Raw genomic sequence first — 15,855 nt, 5'->3', positions numbered from 1 at the left:
CAGTACTTTTATATCTTCAACGAAATAAACGAAGTGACATTTTATACCCGCCCGAGCCGCTATCATAATTAATGTACACACGTATGCCCAAAAACCCCAATCCTCCATGTTCAAATCATCGCATGCCTGTTTTATATCACAATTGCCAAATCGGGCCTGTCCATCTTCTCATCATCCATATTTGGGTAGTAAGGCACGATAGCATCGGCCGATAACACATAAGCGCTGTTGTAAAGCGTCCAATAAGCTAAGAATATAGTCAGCATCAATCTTGTAAATATATGAAAATGTGAAAAGAGCGACTTACGTTGTCTAACTTTGCGTGCTGGGTGGAATAGACCAGCCCAGACGTAGTTGAGAACAAGACCTGGTCCAATTGCCATTCTAATAGCCTCAATAGCTTCCACAATGCGATCGATAACGTGAGGACTGGTCTCGAATAGATTGGGGTATAATAAATTGAGAAGATGAAGCATTGCATCTTCACAACCCAGACCAACAACGCCCAACGCCACGTGCTTGACAACAGAGGCGGCAGTCTGTCTATGAACTTGATCACGATCGATCAAGGCATCTTCGAGCAAAGGTGTAATAGCATAGACATAATCTTTGGCCATCTCACCAATATATTCGAAGAGGAAAGAAAGTGATTTCAGAACACCATTCTGAACATTGAGTTCGGGAACACGGTATTCGTTCATCAAAGCTGGAAGAACTGTGAATGGAGCGCAAGTTTCCGCAACAATACCAATTGCCACAGCTGTACAGACACGAGATTGACGTTCTTGAACTCGGAGATTGTTTAAAAGAGTGGCAAGAACATCCTGAGGTCCAATGGCTTTGGCGATGAAACCGAATGTGTTGTTGGCAGCACGGCGAATACCTTTCTTGTGGGCCTTAAGCATGTCTAAGAGTTCGAAACAGATTCTCATCCATTCTCTAGCATTGACACTCTCAGGTCCACGATCAGCGATACGACCAACCAAATCAATGGTATTTTCTTGTACCTTCTCGTGCCGATTTCGAAGAATTGGTGTAAGTCGAGGAAGCAAGTCCTTAATAGGAGGTTGCATTTGATTGATACCGACCACAGTGACAATAGAACGCAAGGCACCAAGGATAGAACCGAGAACTTCTGGATACTCTTCACCGAGATATTCGTAAAGAACGATACCTAGCTTGCCCATCAAAGCATCTTCACCACATTGCTTCATGACCATTGCGATACGAGAGATTAAGTCCGCCGCTTGTTGTCGAACGGTCGCAGATTTGTTGTTTAATCGCCACAGAATGGTACTGACAATTTGGGGGAGGTATGGTTTACATCTCGTACCAAGAGCGTTGACCACAGTTCCAAATCCATTCAACATAACGATATCCTCGACACTCTGTTCCTGGAAAGAGTGCAAAATACCGTCGATAAGTCGTTCTTCGAGTCTCTCGCCAATGTCGGCAGCACCGAGACTGGCAATAACTTTCTCAATAGTCTCCACAGTCATTTTGCGATATGCTTCGCTTTCATCCTTCAAGTTGTTGACGATGCGCTCCACGATCTCGCCAACACCGACTTTTTGGCCGAGATCAACAGTAGTCTCAACCACTTGTCTATAGTTACGCTTGTCCAATGCCATTCTTCGAACCCAGAAGCTCTTGAAAAACTCATCTAACACATTCTCCTTCAAATATCCTGCTGTTACACCATCGGTACCAGCGCACTGTGAAACAACTTTAAGTACTACCTTTTTCATTTCCTCGTCGGGAGATGAGAATTCTCTCAAAAGAATCTCCATGATTTGTCCTGTGTAGTAATTGGCATATTCCTCGTCCATCAAAGGAATGATATATCCAACGGCCTTTAAGAAACCAGCAAGACCTTTTCCACGTTGTTTCTATTTGTGAGTCAGTAAATTGTCATTTGATTGTTTAAGAATAAAAGAGAGACTCTGTACTAACCCTAGCACCGGTCCATAACGGATTCAGGATATCGTCGAAGCTTTCAATACCATAGGGATTTGCTGCCTCTGCTAAAGCTGCAATTGCCAAACTGGTAACAGTTCGAACCTTGGTTTGATCGTCATTAAGATTGCCACCGATACAATCAACCAGACCTTTTAGATGAGGAAGGACAGCACAACCCATTAAGATAGGGATCTGTTGAACAATCTTTACACCAGTATGTCTTGCTTGCCACGATTTCTTACTTCTACAAACTGCTCGTAAGAAAGGAAGAAGTGCAGGAATACCAAGTGCAGAAGCGACAACAGCAAATGCTCTAGCAGTTGTGTTTCGTACGTATTCATCAACGTGATCAATATCTGGTCGCATAGTACTGATCATGTGTGCTAAGCCAGCAGCTTTACTGAGATTGGAAATAATTTCTCGACCTTCCACTCGAGCGTAATAGTCTTGATCGATAAGCAATGGTTCGATGACGACCAGAATCTTGTGAACATAAGGCCTGACAAGATCATCAAGTTTATAGAGGATACGATCAATAACCTTGACTAACAAATGGCGCTCCTGATCTTCCAGTGTCTTTTCCATGAGCAATGGAAGAATTTGATTGAACAATGGACCGGCGCCAAATTGTCTTGCGTTATCCGTAAGTTGACGCAGAGCAGTCTTTCGCATCGGTGGAGTTCCATTCTTAACTTTGAGTAAGAGCCTCATGATCTTCCTTTCTTTAAGTTCTTCGACACTCATAGAATTTTCATCACTACCATCTGTGAGCTTTCCAAAATATGCCATATCCTCCGCCTTGAAGAACTGCAAATCTCCCACGCCGGGTATTTCTGTTGGGAGTTGTTTTGCTAATTGTCTTCCACTTTCCGGATCTTGCATCATAAATCCCCCAGTAGGCAATGGTGTAGACATGACCTTTTGCGCAATAGTTCGTATTGGGGCGTAACCTGGCGGAGGTTCTAAGATCTTATAACCTTCAGATGGTAACATCATATCGAGCTCCTCATCTGAAAGTGGCGCATTTCTCGATGATATATCAGTTCCGAATGTAGTTGGTATAGATGGACCGCCCATTTGTGATGGATGCATTGGTGTTACTAATCCTTGATTGCCCATAGGGGTGGCAGCAGGTGCTTGATCCCATCTAGACCTTCTCCTAGGAGTTTCGTCAACCGTGGCACCTCCAACAGCTGGTGTTTGATCCCATCTCGAACGTTTGGTTTTACTCTCCGCTGATGGTGGAGCCATGCTAGTGTCTTCCTCAGTGCCAACATCCCATCTCTTCTTTCTTTTGCGTCCACTTGCGACAGCTTCCGTGGAACCAGCTTCGTCGTTTTCCTTGTCACCAGGAGAACCACTACCTTCCTTGACCAGTGTTGCAGTATGGTGGATAACTTCGCCATTAGCCTTCTTCTCCTCAATGGCTTTCCTAACTCTCTCTTCCTCACGCTCGAGTTCCCTTCTAGCCATGACATCTCTATAGCTTTCAGCATTCCCATCAGCTCTTGTAGGAGTCAAGACTCGATCGTGTCGACGTTTTTGGTAATCGGTTTCGCGATCGGAAATTCGTGCACTTTTCTCTCTCCCTAAAAGAATATCTTCCTCCTCGACCCCATTACCTTGCGCGAATTCGTTCAACTGTTCCTTGGAAGCTGTGTATTGGCCTACCAATCTTCGGCTGGTATCAGCTTCCTCCATTTCATCATCATCACCATCTGCCACTGCGATGGAAGTATTATAACCTGCGAATTTATCACCGCCATCGCGCTCATAAAGACTGGTATCGAAGCTTTCTGTTAAGGAGGCCTTGGTGGAAACATCAGTTCGCTGACTTGATGGATCAAATGTCTTCGATCCCTTCTTACCAGCAGAGGCAGCATTCCTCTCAGCCTGTAGCTTCCTGATCGTCTCGAAGTCGGTGTCGGACATAGTGGCGCGTTGTAGTGATGCGCATTGGTGTTTGGATGGGATAATTTTGTATTGATTTTGTAATTGAGAAGGTACTTAGTAGCTTTGATAGCCAGCACTAGTTTGTGTTACTAGCCACCCGCCACACGAGGCTAGATTTTGATGTGTATATCACGTGACATCATTGCCCAGCTTCAGTAGATGTCCTTTCCACCGATATAAATGCTCACTTGCTATCTGCTCAATGGAATAATTATTAATGGCTTTATGATATCTTGTCCATTTGAAGTAATTACACCTACTTACTGTTTGTTCCACGAGGTTCTCACAATGAAATTTGACTGATCCAGGCCGAGAAGTGTAATGATAGACAGACAAATGAAAGGCGAATGTGTCAAGAATCACGCCAAAATCACAAGGTATTCAAGGTGGTATCGACTCACAAACAAAGACTCCTAGAAGTTTTGTGGTATGCAATATCGCTCAATTTCAATTTTCGTGTCATACATTCGCCTACCCCAAACTCCCAATCGTCTTCTATTCTCAGCCTTGGACCTTGAAAGTGCGTCCGGTAGCTGTCTTTCTCTCTTTCTCTTCGTTCTCTGGGCGTGCTCTTCTCAGAACTACTAATTGTTAGTAATGTGCATCATTCACTCTTCAGAAATAGGAGCCTACCTTGCAAGAAGTCTGCGGTACGTGTACGCATTCTAGAGTGAATGTATGCCTAGGAGAAGTTAATACTAAATCACGAATTGACCGTGTTTCATAAACGTACCTTTGATGCTTTGATATGGTAATGGAAGTAATCACGGAATGTTTGAATGTGGGAAATAACTTCATCTCTTCGTTGAAGTGTGAGGTGACGTGGGAACAAAACTGTATGAATTAGCAGGATGAAATAGAAGCTCACGGCACCACAGGAGAGGATTTGAGCTTACCAAATGTAACATATCCAATATCTCCACTGCCATTGTCCTTTACTCCTGGAACTCCTTGAAGCTCCAATGGCGGGTCGGTTCTGAACAATACTTGAGGAGCATTTTGAATAGCTCTCCTTCGGGCATCTACGAACTCTTGGATAAAGACCCTTCCGAACACTCTATCTGTCTCCTCGCGGAATACTGTACTGAAAATAACAGTAACTCTGTCGTGACTGGCCTTGATATAGATCGCTTCTTCATCACGGTAATGAATGGCCATAACATCTCCCCCTTCTCTGACACCTTGGGGAGCTTCCTCGGATGTGAACTTCGATGCTTCCTCCTGTAATTTGTGGAATTCGGTGAAGGCATGCTCGAATGGCGCAGCCATGGCATTTCGTTTCAATAAGGATATGCGTCTAATCAAATCATCTCGGGCTTCTGGAAATATATTGCATCAGCATATGCCATACATAGTGACTGGCATTCATACCCTTCTCTTCTGGCAGACTTTCCAAGTCAACTTGCACCGAGAAATTGTAACCACTTTCCGGCGCAACAACGAATGGACCATATTCACGCTCAAGAACCTGCTGAGCGCCGTATCGTACAAGTTCATCGTAGCATTTGACTTGTATGGAAACAAGAATTTTTGTCTTTGCTTCAGGGGTCGAGATGTGGAAAGTAACACCGTCGAAATCGGCTACAGTTTGGTCAATGTTCACCGGTGGTGCTCTGGTTTGAATTAGTTTTGGCTCGGCATTGGGATGCAGGTTTACACAAACCCTGAGAATCTCTCCGTAAGTACGGATTGAATGAGTACATTTTGGTAATCGAGAAGAAGCATTATGGTGGTGTGTAAGAGACTTGAACTTCCCGTTGTGATGTTTCCAGTACTACTAATGCACTATGGGGAATTAAGCTGCTGCTCTCCTGTTGTGTTGTTGTAGCTCAGGTTGCTGACGACGTGGGGCGGGTGGCTTAGCTTTGTGTGTTAAAGCGGCATCATATTTTCGAGACCTCTGGAATAAATTATTTCGTTTTTTTGCCGCTTTTAGTCTCTGGAAACCCATGCTTATCGGTAGCACTAAGGAATTTTATCGCATAGGTTAGAAAAAAAGTTCTGGTTCCCAAACTGCATATGAGTACTTTTGCGCCAGTTCATAAATATGGTTAAATCCTACTTGTAAGTCCTCAAAGTTCCAAATGGCGACTGGCAATTACTGAACTACTTGCTTCTAGGAAATACGAGCATTCGAAATCATTCGGTCTTGTCAATTCGAGTACTTCAAATGTTGTTTGGTCAACAGATGGAGCCGGCGTCTCGAGTCGAAATACTGGTTCAGGAAGAGCTATAGTGGCCGCCAATGAGGAGGTATTGTGTTGGGAAATAAAGACGGGAGCCCTTTTGAGTCGATGGAGAGACAATGAATGCAAGTCTCAAGTTTCAGCCATTGCCCAGAGCAAAACAGACATAGACATTTTCGCCGTCGGATACGAGGATGGTAGCATACGACTATGGGACTCGAAAATTGCAACTATTCTAGTCAAATTCAACGGGCACAAGTCTGCGATTACTACACTAGCATTCGATAAATCTGGAGTCCGGTTAGCTAGTGGTTCGAGAGATACAGATGTTATTGTGTGGGACCTAGTTGCTGAGGTTGGCTTGTTCAAATTGAGAGGACACAAGGATCAAATCACCGGACTCCAATTCATTCAACCCAGTGCGCCACAAGAGTCTGGTGAAGACGAAGAAGTAGTTGATGTGGAGGACAGTTCATCTGAGGGATTTCTTCTCACCACTGGCAAGGATGCACTCATCAAACTCTGGGATATGACATCTCAGCACTGTATTGAAACTCATGTCGCTCAAACAAATGGAGAATGTTGGGCTTTAGGCACTTCGCCAGATGGTAGTGGGTGTATCACGGCTGGAAACGACGGGGAAATGAAAGTGTGGTCTATTGATACAGCCGGTCTATATAAGTTATCGAAACAAGTGAACGGTGCAGTTGAAGCTCGATATCTCCAGGGTAGAGGAATTTTACATCGACAGGGAAAAGATAGGGCACTCGAAATTAGTTTCCACCCACGCTTAGACTACTTTTCGGTTCATGGTTCGGAAAAGTCGGTTGAAATATGGAGGATACGATCAGAAGAGGAAGTAAAGAAGAGCTTAGCAAGAAAGCGCAGGAGAAGAAGAGAAAAGTTGGCCGCAACCGAGAAATCAGCTATGGAAGTTGACGAAGTGGACGAGAAGGTCGAAGACATTTCAACTGCGGATATCACAGACTTTTTCGTCCCATACGTCATTGTGAGAACGGGAGGTAGAGTTCGATCCATTGATTGGGTACGCATTAAAGGCACCAAATCCATACAATTGCTCATAGCAACTTCGAACAATCAACTGGAGGTCTACACAGTTGTCACAAAAGAGAAAAGTAAGAAATCGAAGAGCGAAGAAATGCCAGATTATTCAAGAACACTATCGGTCGAAATGCCAGGTCACAGAGCAGATATAAGAGCGTTGGCACTGAGTTCCGACGACAAGATGCTGGCATCAGTATCTAATGGTGGTATCAAAATCTGGAATGTTCGCAAGGGAACTTGTATACGAAGTTTCGAATGTGGCTATGCTCTATGCTGTGCATTCTTGCCAGGAGATAAAATTCTAGTGGTTGGAACAAAATCTGGGGAACTGGAATTATTTGATGTAACTGCAACTGCTATGATTGAGAGTATCAAAGCACATGAAGGTGCTATTTGGACTTTACAGGTACATCCGGACGGCCGTTCTGTAGTGTCCGGAAGTGCAGACAAGTCAGCCAAATTCTGGAACTTTGAGGTGATTCAGGAAGAGATTCCCGGAACCACACGGAAAACGCCAAAATTACGACTCGTCCATACCAGAACGTTGAAAGTATCAGATGATATTCTGAGCTTGAGATTTTCACCTGATGCACGTCTGTTAGCTGTGGCCCTCCTAGACAATACCGTTAAGGTGTTCTTCGTCGATTCTTTGAAGCTCTTCCTAAATTTGTATGGTCACAAATTGCCTGTGCTTAACATGGATATCTCTTTTGATAGCAAACTCATTGTTACTTGTTCTGCCGACAAGAATATACGTCTTTGGGGTCTCGATTTCGGAGATTGTCATAAGGCATTCTTTGGACATCAAGACAGTATCCTACAGGTCGCATTTATTCCACATAGTCAAGATGGCAATGGTCATCACTTCTTCAGTACCAGTAAGGACAAAATGATCAAGTACTGGGATGGAGACAAATTCGAACAGATCCAAAGATTGGATGGTCATCACGGTGAAATTTGGGCTTTGGCAGTTAGTCGAACTGGTGACTTTTTTGTCAGTGCAAGTCACGATAAAAGCATCAGAGTGTGGGAACAAACTGACGAGCAAATATTCCTCGAAGAAGAGAAGGAGAAGGAGCTGGAAGAGTTATACGAGTCAACTTTGACAACATCTCTGAATCCTGGTAAGAACGAGGAAGATGACGACAATGAAGTTGGAGCCGCTGGAAAACAAACAACCGAGACTTTGATGGCTGGAGAAAAGATTGTCGAAGCCCTTGAGATTGGTACCGTCGATCTTGAACTAATGGCTGAATATGAACTCGCCAAAGCCACCAATCCTAATACCGCTCCTCCAGCCCGCAACCTCCTTTTCATGGCTCTCGGTAATATCAGTGCCGAAAGACATGTTCTTAATACTCTCCAGAAAATCAAAGCCGCAGCTCTTCACGACGCATTGCTCGTTCTTCCATTCTCTACTCTCCCAATGCTCTTCACATTCTTAAATATTTTTGCCCAAAAGGAGATGAACATACCACTTACTTGTCGAATCTTATTCTTCATGTTGAAAACACATCAAAAACAGATTGTTTCAAGTAAAACCATGAGGACTATGTTGGATGGTGTTAAGGAAAACTTGAGAAAGAGTTTGAAGAGACAGAAGGATGAGATGGGATTTAATTTGGCAGCTTTGAAGATTACTGGAGAGAGAGTCAAGGATATGGGGACTAAAGACTATGTGGATGAGGAGACTTGGGAGGAGGACGATGGATCGAGTAAGAAGAAGAGAGGATTTGTTCAAGTTTCTTAGGATGTTTGAATTTAATTGTGACAATGCGTTGATATAGAATTGGTTGGACATCAAAATGTAAGATGTATAAATTATGGTCAAAATGGTAGTGTGGTGGAAAAATTCAATAGCACTTATTTGCAAAATTATTAACTATGGAAAAGATTGAGATACATTCATTGGTTGTACCATTCCGGATTACATCCGGTTAGCAGTTTCCCGAAATTTACTCTAGCAATTCTTGAAGCATGACCCAGAACATGAGCACAGTTGCTCAAAATATTCTCAATCGAACAATGCACCAAGGAAATATGTCCAGTAACCTCGTCCCTTCTTCTCCTCTTTCATCCTCTCTACCTCCGTTCGCAACAAATGCGTTTCATGCTTTTCTTCCTCGTATTTTTGTTCCAAGCTGATCCATTTTCCCAAGCTCTCTGCTGCATGATGTCGAGCTTCATTTCTTTCCTTCTGCGCCAGCTCCATCTCGTTCAATCTCACCAATGCGATTCTCTGCGCTTCATTCATTCGACTTAATCTCTCGGATGCGAGCTGCAATGCTTCGTCTCTTTCTCTTTCTGCCAACTCCATATCTTCAAATCTCTTCGCCGCGACTCGTCTTGCTTCATCCATCTCCCCCAATTTTTCGTTCTGCCATTCTGTAACCTCAACTAAAAGTTGCTTTGCCTCATCTCTTTCTTTCTCCGCCTTCTTCTGCAATTTCAAACTCGCCTCTGCTTGCAAGATAGCTTGGTCTCTCTGCGCCTGTATCAATGCTACTTTCTCGCTTGCGAAAAGACTTGTCTTCCTCTTCTCCAATTTATTCATCTGATACCGTGTCTCCCACAATTGGTGCTTGGCATCATCGTTTTCCTTCTCTATGATTTCGTATTTCGTCTTGGTTTCTGCGGTTCTGAGAATTGCCTCGTCTCTTTCCTTTTCCAAGATCAAGTTTTTTGACTTCTCCATCAGGAGTTGTTCAAGTAGATTGGAGCTGCGTTCCGTTGCTTGGTCTCGTTCTTTGACTGATTCGTCGTCTCTTATCGTCACGTCTCTAGATTCAGTGGAGTCGTCCGTCTGAGACGAGGCGTGAGTAATCATACTACCCGTGGATCCATCCGGAGAGGAAGGACGACTTTCAATAGGAGAAGCAAAAAGTGGCTCGGTTCGCGAAATAGGTTCGCATCTTTCAGGAGACTCTACTTCCCAGGACTTCCGGTGGGAAAATTCGGGGTAGTACGCTGGTCCAATATCTACAGACATAGAATTCGGTGCTGATACTGCTTTATTGTAATATCTTGCGACATCGCTGGCTACTCTTGCGTGTATGGATTCTCGAGAGGGGTTGTCGAATTCAGAGAGCGGACGGAGACGTAGAACTGGAGTACGAGAAGGGGATGAAGTTTCCATTTTCGTTGGGGTTGAAATTAGATGTTGAAATAGTTGTACACGAGAAAGAAATCAAATGATATCGCTATTCTTTATATTATCTAGATTAGGCAAGTTATGCTCTGCTGCTATTTTTTGTCACTGCTTTGCTTTATGTCTTGCTTTGAAACGCAAAGGCAGATCCATGTGTTAGGCATGGAGAAAGAAATGAAAGACATTTCCGCCAGAATATTCTTGTAACAGTCATTGTGCATTCAGATCAATCGAAGTTTAGAGAAACAATTCTTTGAAACATTCTGAAGAATGAATATTTGCAGAGGGCATTCCCTGCAAGTGGTGACGTGATAACGACGAAGATAATGAAGATCAAACATGGATGTTTAAGGTGGAATAGGATAATAAGCTCTTAATTTCCAGAATGTAATAGAACAATCAAGCTTGGAGGTCGAAGTTCATACTGTAAAATGAGGTAGTCCAAGACAGTTTAAATGGATCCTGATTGAAGTGATATATATGGACGGGCTCCAATCTTTATCATTAGAAGCAGCTAGACATTCTTACAAAGTTTAGCCAGGGGTATAGTATAGCCCTTCTTTTTCGGACTTCATTCAAAGTTATACTTTTCTTTTTCTTTTCGAGGGTCCTACGGCATAGCTTGAAATCATTTCACATTCACTTGGAGAGAATTCCATTTTATTTTGTTCTTAATTCACACACAGAGGAATGATCCTCTAGCAGATCTCAGAATTCAACATCTATTTTCACTTATTTTTAGTGGTGAAATACATTGTCGAAAGAAGCTACTGAATTCAATGTGGTGCAATTGGCAAGATGGAAATTCTGGATTCTCAAAGAGATTTCATGTATTATCCTCACCTCTCATGAAGCTGCGTAGATACGTCTAGAATATTTCTTCCTGAACAATCATCTGATTCTCCACATAATTCTCTAGATTCTTTGATGCGCTTCTCAAAAATATGAAACAGTCACTCAATGTATATTCAAGATTATAATGAGACAATACGGACTTAAACTTGTATAAAGACCCTCGATGAGTTCCCATTGTTTCTTGCTGCAGACTTCTCTACACTCTCCACCGGTAACATACACAAGTCAAATACTAATCACAATGCCAGTCACAAATCCAGTCTCAGTCTCGGGCTCGGGCTCAAATCCATCTTCCACGCCTTCAGTATCAACTTCAACTTCGCCATTGACAGCCGTTATTCTAGCACCAGCAACAGCACCAGAAGCAGTAGCCCAGTCATCCACCATGATACCAATTGTACCTCGACAACGGCGATCCCTAGATTCAACCACAGGCAACATCTACATTGCACGTGATGTGGAGAAAAAGACACCCAAAAAGATTGAGTTCCTTCATCGACAGATCTACTACGTAGAGCAAGAACGAGTGGGCGCGGAGACGCGAATATTGAAGCTTCGAGATGAGCTGCATGCGTTGCAAGAAATAGAATGGAATATTCAACGCGTGGAAGATTTGTTGGGAAGATTGAAGTTGGGGGGAGAGGGAGAAGGGAATGAAGAGGACGTTAGGAGTGATGAAATTTTGAAAGAGGAAGAAGAGAGGGATGGTTGAATAGCTGGAAAGAATGATGAGTAAGTAGGCATATCTTTGAGGTGGAAAAATGAGATAGGAATGCAGTTAAAACGTATACTTGTGCTACAGGCGATACCATCTCCTCCTCCAATAGTTAGAAAAACTCATATGTCAAAATTTAGTCAGAACAAAAACAATCAAAGTCCTCAGATACTTTCCTTTTTTCTTAATACTTTTAAAATGGAGTGCAGATCTCACAGTCATCGACAGCAGGACATCCAATGTTAAATATGAGCTTTCAGTGATCGCAGAAACTGTCCTCTGATTTTGAAATTGAAGCCTCCACTATCAGGAACTTTGAATAATTATTTACGTAGAAGTTTAAGATGATGAGAATAATATACAATGACTATCGCTAGGAGTCTAGCACCAGATCTCATGCAAAGCCCACCGCCGTAGCCATTCGTCTCAAACCGCTTCCCTCTGTATGTCACACTCACTATCATACAATCTAACAACTTTCTTCTTTATCATCTCGACCCTCTCTAAAAAGGAATTTTGAATCCACCCCAGTTCAAGCGTGAAAACACACCCTCAGCATCATATTTCTCCCGAACACTGATCATCTTCTCCACATTTTCCGCTGGAAATGTAGAAAATGGGTCTTGCCATCCGCCAGCATCACCCATATAGATGAAGTCTGTTTCTTCACTCGAGACATTATTCGCAATGGCAAAGCTATGAATGTTTCCCATGACCTTTTGAATCCATGTTGTCATGCGGAGGTCATCTTGTGCTAAATCCCAGCCGGTGCTCATTTGCCACCCTTTTTGATGTTAGTAACTCTTCAGATGGAATAGGGAGTTTTATGGAAGAGAGGAGGGATAACTCACAGATACCAGACTCAGCATCATCTCTTCCCCATACATTGCCAATACCATTTGTCTTTGCGATAGTGTTGGCACTCTTAGGATCAAGGTTTGTGACGAAAGTTGGGTAGAAACCAACAACGTCTTTCACATCCTCGACTGCGGCTTTCCACATTTGCCACATTTGGTATAGAACAGTTCCATTTGGTTTCATAGAATGAACAGCAAATTCGACTCTGGTGTGATGTGTTAGCAATGATCATTTTATGAACAGAATGTGTGAAACTTACCGGAACATTTGCAGAGGGGAGTCAAGCTTTGCTGCCCAAGTAGCCATTGAGGTAACATTATTTACAGCTTGCACTGCCGGAATCGCTGTAAAGTTTGCGAATCTAGATGGTGGACTTTCGGTTCCAGCTTGAACACCTAGAAGAGATGCCGACATAGCTCCTGTAGTAGCATTATATGTAGTAGTGATAACTGCTCCAGCTGCAATCGAAGGATCGTTATTGGCAGCTAAATCACAAGTAGCTTGAAGGAAATCTTCAATTCCGCTTTCATCGAAAACTTGAATCGTAGTGCTGACGAGGGGGATATCGAATGTTTTGAGTGTGAATTTGGTGACGACACCGAAATTATTGGCACCACCTTTTAATGCCCAGAAAAGATCGGGGTTACAATCCGCGGATGCGACGACTTGAGTTCCATTTCCAAGAACAACATCATAGCTCACAACATTGTCCATTGCGTATCCATACTTGTTGTTGAAGTAATGAACACCGCCAATAAGAGTAAGACCAGGAACACCAATAGTTTTAAGACGACCACCAATGACAACTCGACCATATGGTTCGAGATAAGCATAGACATCATACCATCTATTACCTGGTCCAACATCTATGGTGGTATTGTCGGCGGAAATCTGAAGTTCATTAAGGCCAGCAAGAGCTACCATCACACCGGCATTGATATTGTTGGCTCCAGGGAACTATAAAGGACGTCAGCGAAAGGCCACTAACCTCGAATGTATACTAAAAACTTACATTCATATGACCCCCACCACGAATAGCAAATTGAGCATCACAAGTACTGATAATTCCTACTCCTGCTGCCACTTGATCGGCACTGGTAGGGCTGAAGACACAAGCCGGATCCGCGTTAGTTCTGACATCCCATGCCTCAAGGTTGTAGTAAGTGTAGTTGGAGGTGTTTGGAAAGTAGAGGTGCTCCGGGTAGCTAGTTGATAGCTGAGAGCATGCACATGCTGAAGCATCCGAATAGGTAAAAGTCCCGTAATCAGTCGTTACAGTTGTACCGGCAAGGGAGGAGTTTGTAACTGAAACATTAGAAGCTGCATAAACAGCTCCTACAAAAGTAGATCCTGCTAGTAGCAGGGAAAACATGATGAAGATAGAGAAACTCGATTAAAGAAAGTGATAGACTGGAAGATAAAGTTGTAAGCTGGTGTGATGAATGAGGAAATGGAATAGAAGTTTCTTATATATTTCCTCTTGGAGAGATGCGAATTCCTTTCCATTACGAATTTTTCTATCTAATATTATCCAGAGCCACCTTCCAAGACAAGATTTATGGCTATGCATTAGACTGACAGGATACTCTACTCAGATCTTCTACTCAAATTGCTATGATGCGAATAACCTCGCATTCTCGCGTTCTCATGTTGAGGCGCATTACGTCCAGGTTGGCAAATAAGAAGAAGAAGAACGGACCATCAATCTCAATTGATAAACAAAATAAAGAGAACAAGCCCCAGAAAATGGACCATAACAGACTAGTTGATATGCATCGTATTCGTACTGACGCATAGAAGGTCACTAGTCAGGGGAACATCGGAGGATTCGCACATTTGTGGATGGTCCGAGCCGAACGTCCCTTGACGTCGACGTCTGATCATCCAAGGTATATCTGGGGATGATAAACATCTTGCCACCCACCTTGAAAGTTTGTACATTGAATGTATCAGTTTGATTGTAACTTTAAAATCAATTTTGATATAACGTGGAAGATGTAACTATCGGCAATGCCACAAGGAAATAATAGTCAGTCAGACAAAGCCGGGTCATGCATGATCATGATCTACCAAGTAGGTATGTACTCTTGATATAACTGTCACATCAAGAATAGAGTAAAATATGCCATCATATAGAATTCAATAAAACTCTATGGACAGATCAATCGTGAAACTTCTCGATACAGCAGTCATAAGTTTATATTGGCTGCGAGAAGTATGGTTTCATCATCGCTCCAATTTAGACGATACCTCATCATTTTCCATCTTTTTGACTTTCTTTTGATGTTGTTTATAATAACTATGGAAATTCACCGTGATATGATCGTCATATCACAACCCTACTACCCGGGCAGTGGACGGATAATCCGCATCTAGACCATCAACTGATGAAAATCTAATGCTCATAAGTGTACCAAAATACTAAAGTTAACCCAAGGTCCTGGTATCAAGCGGAAACCCCCCAGAGAAGTACCGTGAGGAGTAGCTCAGTGAGTGGAGACACACGCATCCGTACAAGGTACTACGTCCAGATTGACCTCTTCACCCCTACCACTGTCGTGGCTTTACACTTCAAGGTTTTCCGAACTTTCGGATAAGGCTGAAATGGGAAATCTCGGCCATTAGATAAAAGCTCCACTCGATATATATATATATATATTTATAAAGGGGCGAACCACTTCTCGCTCTGCCATAACCGAGTATCTATACGATCATACGACATAAACAACAGTAAAGGCAATCCTTGAGAAGAAAAAAAAAAAAAAGATATCAGACGAAAGTAAAGCTGTATTTTTGTTTCTCCTTTTACCAAATATGACTGATTGCATCATCCATTACTACAACACAATACCTCCTCATTTTAGCACTTGGGGGTTTCCAATCAATCTAGAACTCAAAGTTCAATGTATATAGTTATACAACTCACTACAGCCAAAATTTTATTTTGATCCTCTACTAGCTTGAAGCCCAAAGTCATACATATTCATTACTTTCTTCTCCGAGCACCCAATAGTGTGGACTGCAGTTCAACAACCAACATCGTTCATTGTCTAGATCCAGCGAAGTCATTCTCATATTTTGAAATATCCAATTCACCTGGAATGCTGTACCTGGAA

General features: G+C 42.8%; 6 protein-coding genes across 6 annotated transcripts; 2 read left to right on the top strand and 4 right to left on the bottom strand.

The window, feature by feature from the left end:
• Positions 1 to 9: 9 nt before the first annotated feature.
• Bchsh155 lies at positions 10 to 4,098 on the bottom strand. Its single transcript, XM_001555149.2, has 3 exons — positions 1,954 to 4,098; positions 308 to 1,889; positions 10 to 247 (listed from the first exon to the last, which is right to left on the bottom strand). The coding sequence occupies exons 1-3, from the start codon at positions 3,889 to 3,891 to the stop codon at positions 132 to 134; spliced, it is 3,636 nt and encodes a 1,211-aa protein (XP_001555199.1). The 5' UTR covers positions 3,892 to 4,098; the 3' UTR covers positions 10 to 131.
• A 237-nt stretch (positions 4,099 to 4,335) lies between these two features.
• On the bottom strand, positions 4,336 to 5,743 carry Bcarc35. The gene is made up of 6 exons (XM_001555150.2): positions 5,576 to 5,743; positions 5,284 to 5,525; positions 4,809 to 5,231; positions 4,646 to 4,746; positions 4,546 to 4,594; positions 4,336 to 4,493 (listed from the first exon to the last, which is right to left on the bottom strand). Exons 1-6 carry the CDS (start codon positions 5,635 to 5,637, stop codon positions 4,414 to 4,416), a joined length of 957 nt encoding a protein of 318 aa, XP_001555200.1. The 5' UTR covers positions 5,638 to 5,743; the 3' UTR covers positions 4,336 to 4,413.
• Positions 5,744 to 5,870: 127 nt separating this feature from the next.
• Positions 5,871 to 9,141, top strand: BCIN_06g06550 (hypothetical protein). The gene is made up of 2 exons (XM_001555151.2): positions 5,871 to 5,976; positions 6,033 to 9,141. The coding sequence occupies exons 1-2, from the start codon at positions 5,960 to 5,962 to the stop codon at positions 8,911 to 8,913; spliced, it is 2,898 nt and encodes a 965-aa protein (XP_001555201.1). The 5' UTR covers positions 5,871 to 5,959; the 3' UTR covers positions 8,914 to 9,141.
• Positions 9,142 to 9,153: 12 nt separating this feature from the next.
• BCIN_06g06540 (hypothetical protein) lies at positions 9,154 to 10,380 on the bottom strand. The gene has a single exon (XM_001555152.2). The coding sequence runs from the start codon at positions 10,297 to 10,299 to the stop codon at positions 9,178 to 9,180; it is 1,122 nt and encodes a 373-aa protein (XP_001555202.1). The 5' UTR covers positions 10,300 to 10,380; the 3' UTR covers positions 9,154 to 9,177.
• An 883-nt stretch (positions 10,381 to 11,263) lies between these two features.
• BCIN_06g06530 (hypothetical protein) lies at positions 11,264 to 12,024 on the top strand. Its single transcript, XM_024693684.1, has one exon. The coding sequence runs from the start codon at positions 11,408 to 11,410 to the stop codon at positions 11,876 to 11,878; it is 471 nt and encodes a 156-aa protein (XP_024549470.1). The 5' UTR covers positions 11,264 to 11,407; the 3' UTR covers positions 11,879 to 12,024.
• Positions 12,025 to 12,154: 130 nt separating this feature from the next.
• BCIN_06g06520 (hypothetical protein) lies at positions 12,155 to 14,257 on the bottom strand. The gene is made up of 4 exons (XM_001555154.2): positions 13,752 to 14,257; positions 12,999 to 13,696; positions 12,733 to 12,944; positions 12,155 to 12,665 (listed from the first exon to the last, which is right to left on the bottom strand). Exons 1-4 carry the CDS (start codon positions 14,109 to 14,111, stop codon positions 12,385 to 12,387), a joined length of 1,551 nt encoding a protein of 516 aa, XP_001555204.1. The 5' UTR covers positions 14,112 to 14,257; the 3' UTR covers positions 12,155 to 12,384.
• Between the last annotated feature and the right edge of the window lie 1,598 nt (positions 14,258 to 15,855).

Source organism: Botrytis cinerea, chromosome 6 (genome assembly GCF_000143535.2).
Source record: "Botrytis cinerea B05.10 chromosome 6, complete sequence".
In the NCBI taxonomy this organism is placed as follows: domain Eukaryota; kingdom Fungi; phylum Ascomycota; class Leotiomycetes; order Helotiales; family Sclerotiniaceae; genus Botrytis; species Botrytis cinerea.
This window is presented reverse-complemented; position numbering and strand designations above follow the sequence as displayed.

Bases quoted from the DNA above. Each gene is read 5' to 3' on its own strand.
- Bchsh155 (XM_001555149.2), bottom strand. From the start codon at position 3,891: ATGTCCGACACCGACTTCGAGACGATCAGGAAGCTACAGGCTGAGAGG. The intron at 1,890-1,953 runs GTTAGTACAGAG...ACTCACAAATAG, and splicing joins CGTTATGGACCGGTGCTAGG to AAACAACGTGGAAAAGGTCT. The intron at 248-307 runs GTAAGTCGCTCT...CTATATTCTTAG, and splicing joins AGCACGCAAAGTTAGACAAC to CTTATTGGACGCTTTACAAC.
- Bcarc35 (XM_001555150.2), bottom strand. From the start codon at position 5,637: ATGCTTCTTCTCGATTACCAAAATGTACTCATTCAATCCGTACTTACG. The intron at 5,526-5,575 runs GTTTGTGTAAAC...AATTCAAACCAG, and splicing joins CTTACGGAGAGATTCTCAGG to AGCACCACCGGTGAACATTG. The intron at 4,494-4,545 runs GTAGGCTCCTAT...AACAATTAGTAG, and splicing joins TACCGCAGACTTCTTGCAAG to TTCTGAGAAGAGCACGCCCA.
- BCIN_06g06540 (XM_001555152.2), bottom strand. From the start codon at position 10,299: ATGGAAACTTCATCCCCTTCTCGTACTCCAGTTCTACGTCTCCGTCCG.
- BCIN_06g06530 (XM_024693684.1), top strand. From the start codon at position 11,408: ATGCCAGTCACAAATCCAGTCTCAGTCTCGGGCTCGGGCTCAAATCCA.
- BCIN_06g06520 (XM_001555154.2), bottom strand. From the start codon at position 14,111: ATGTTTTCCCTGCTACTAGCAGGATCTACTTTTGTAGGAGCTGTTTAT. The intron at 12,945-12,998 runs GTAAGTTTCACA...ACATCACACCAG, and splicing joins TCCCCTCTGCAAATGTTCCG to AGTCGAATTTGCTGTTCATT. The intron at 12,666-12,732 runs GTGAGTTATCCC...AACATCAAAAAG, and splicing joins TGATGCTGAGTCTGGTATCT to GGTGGCAAATGAGCACCGGC.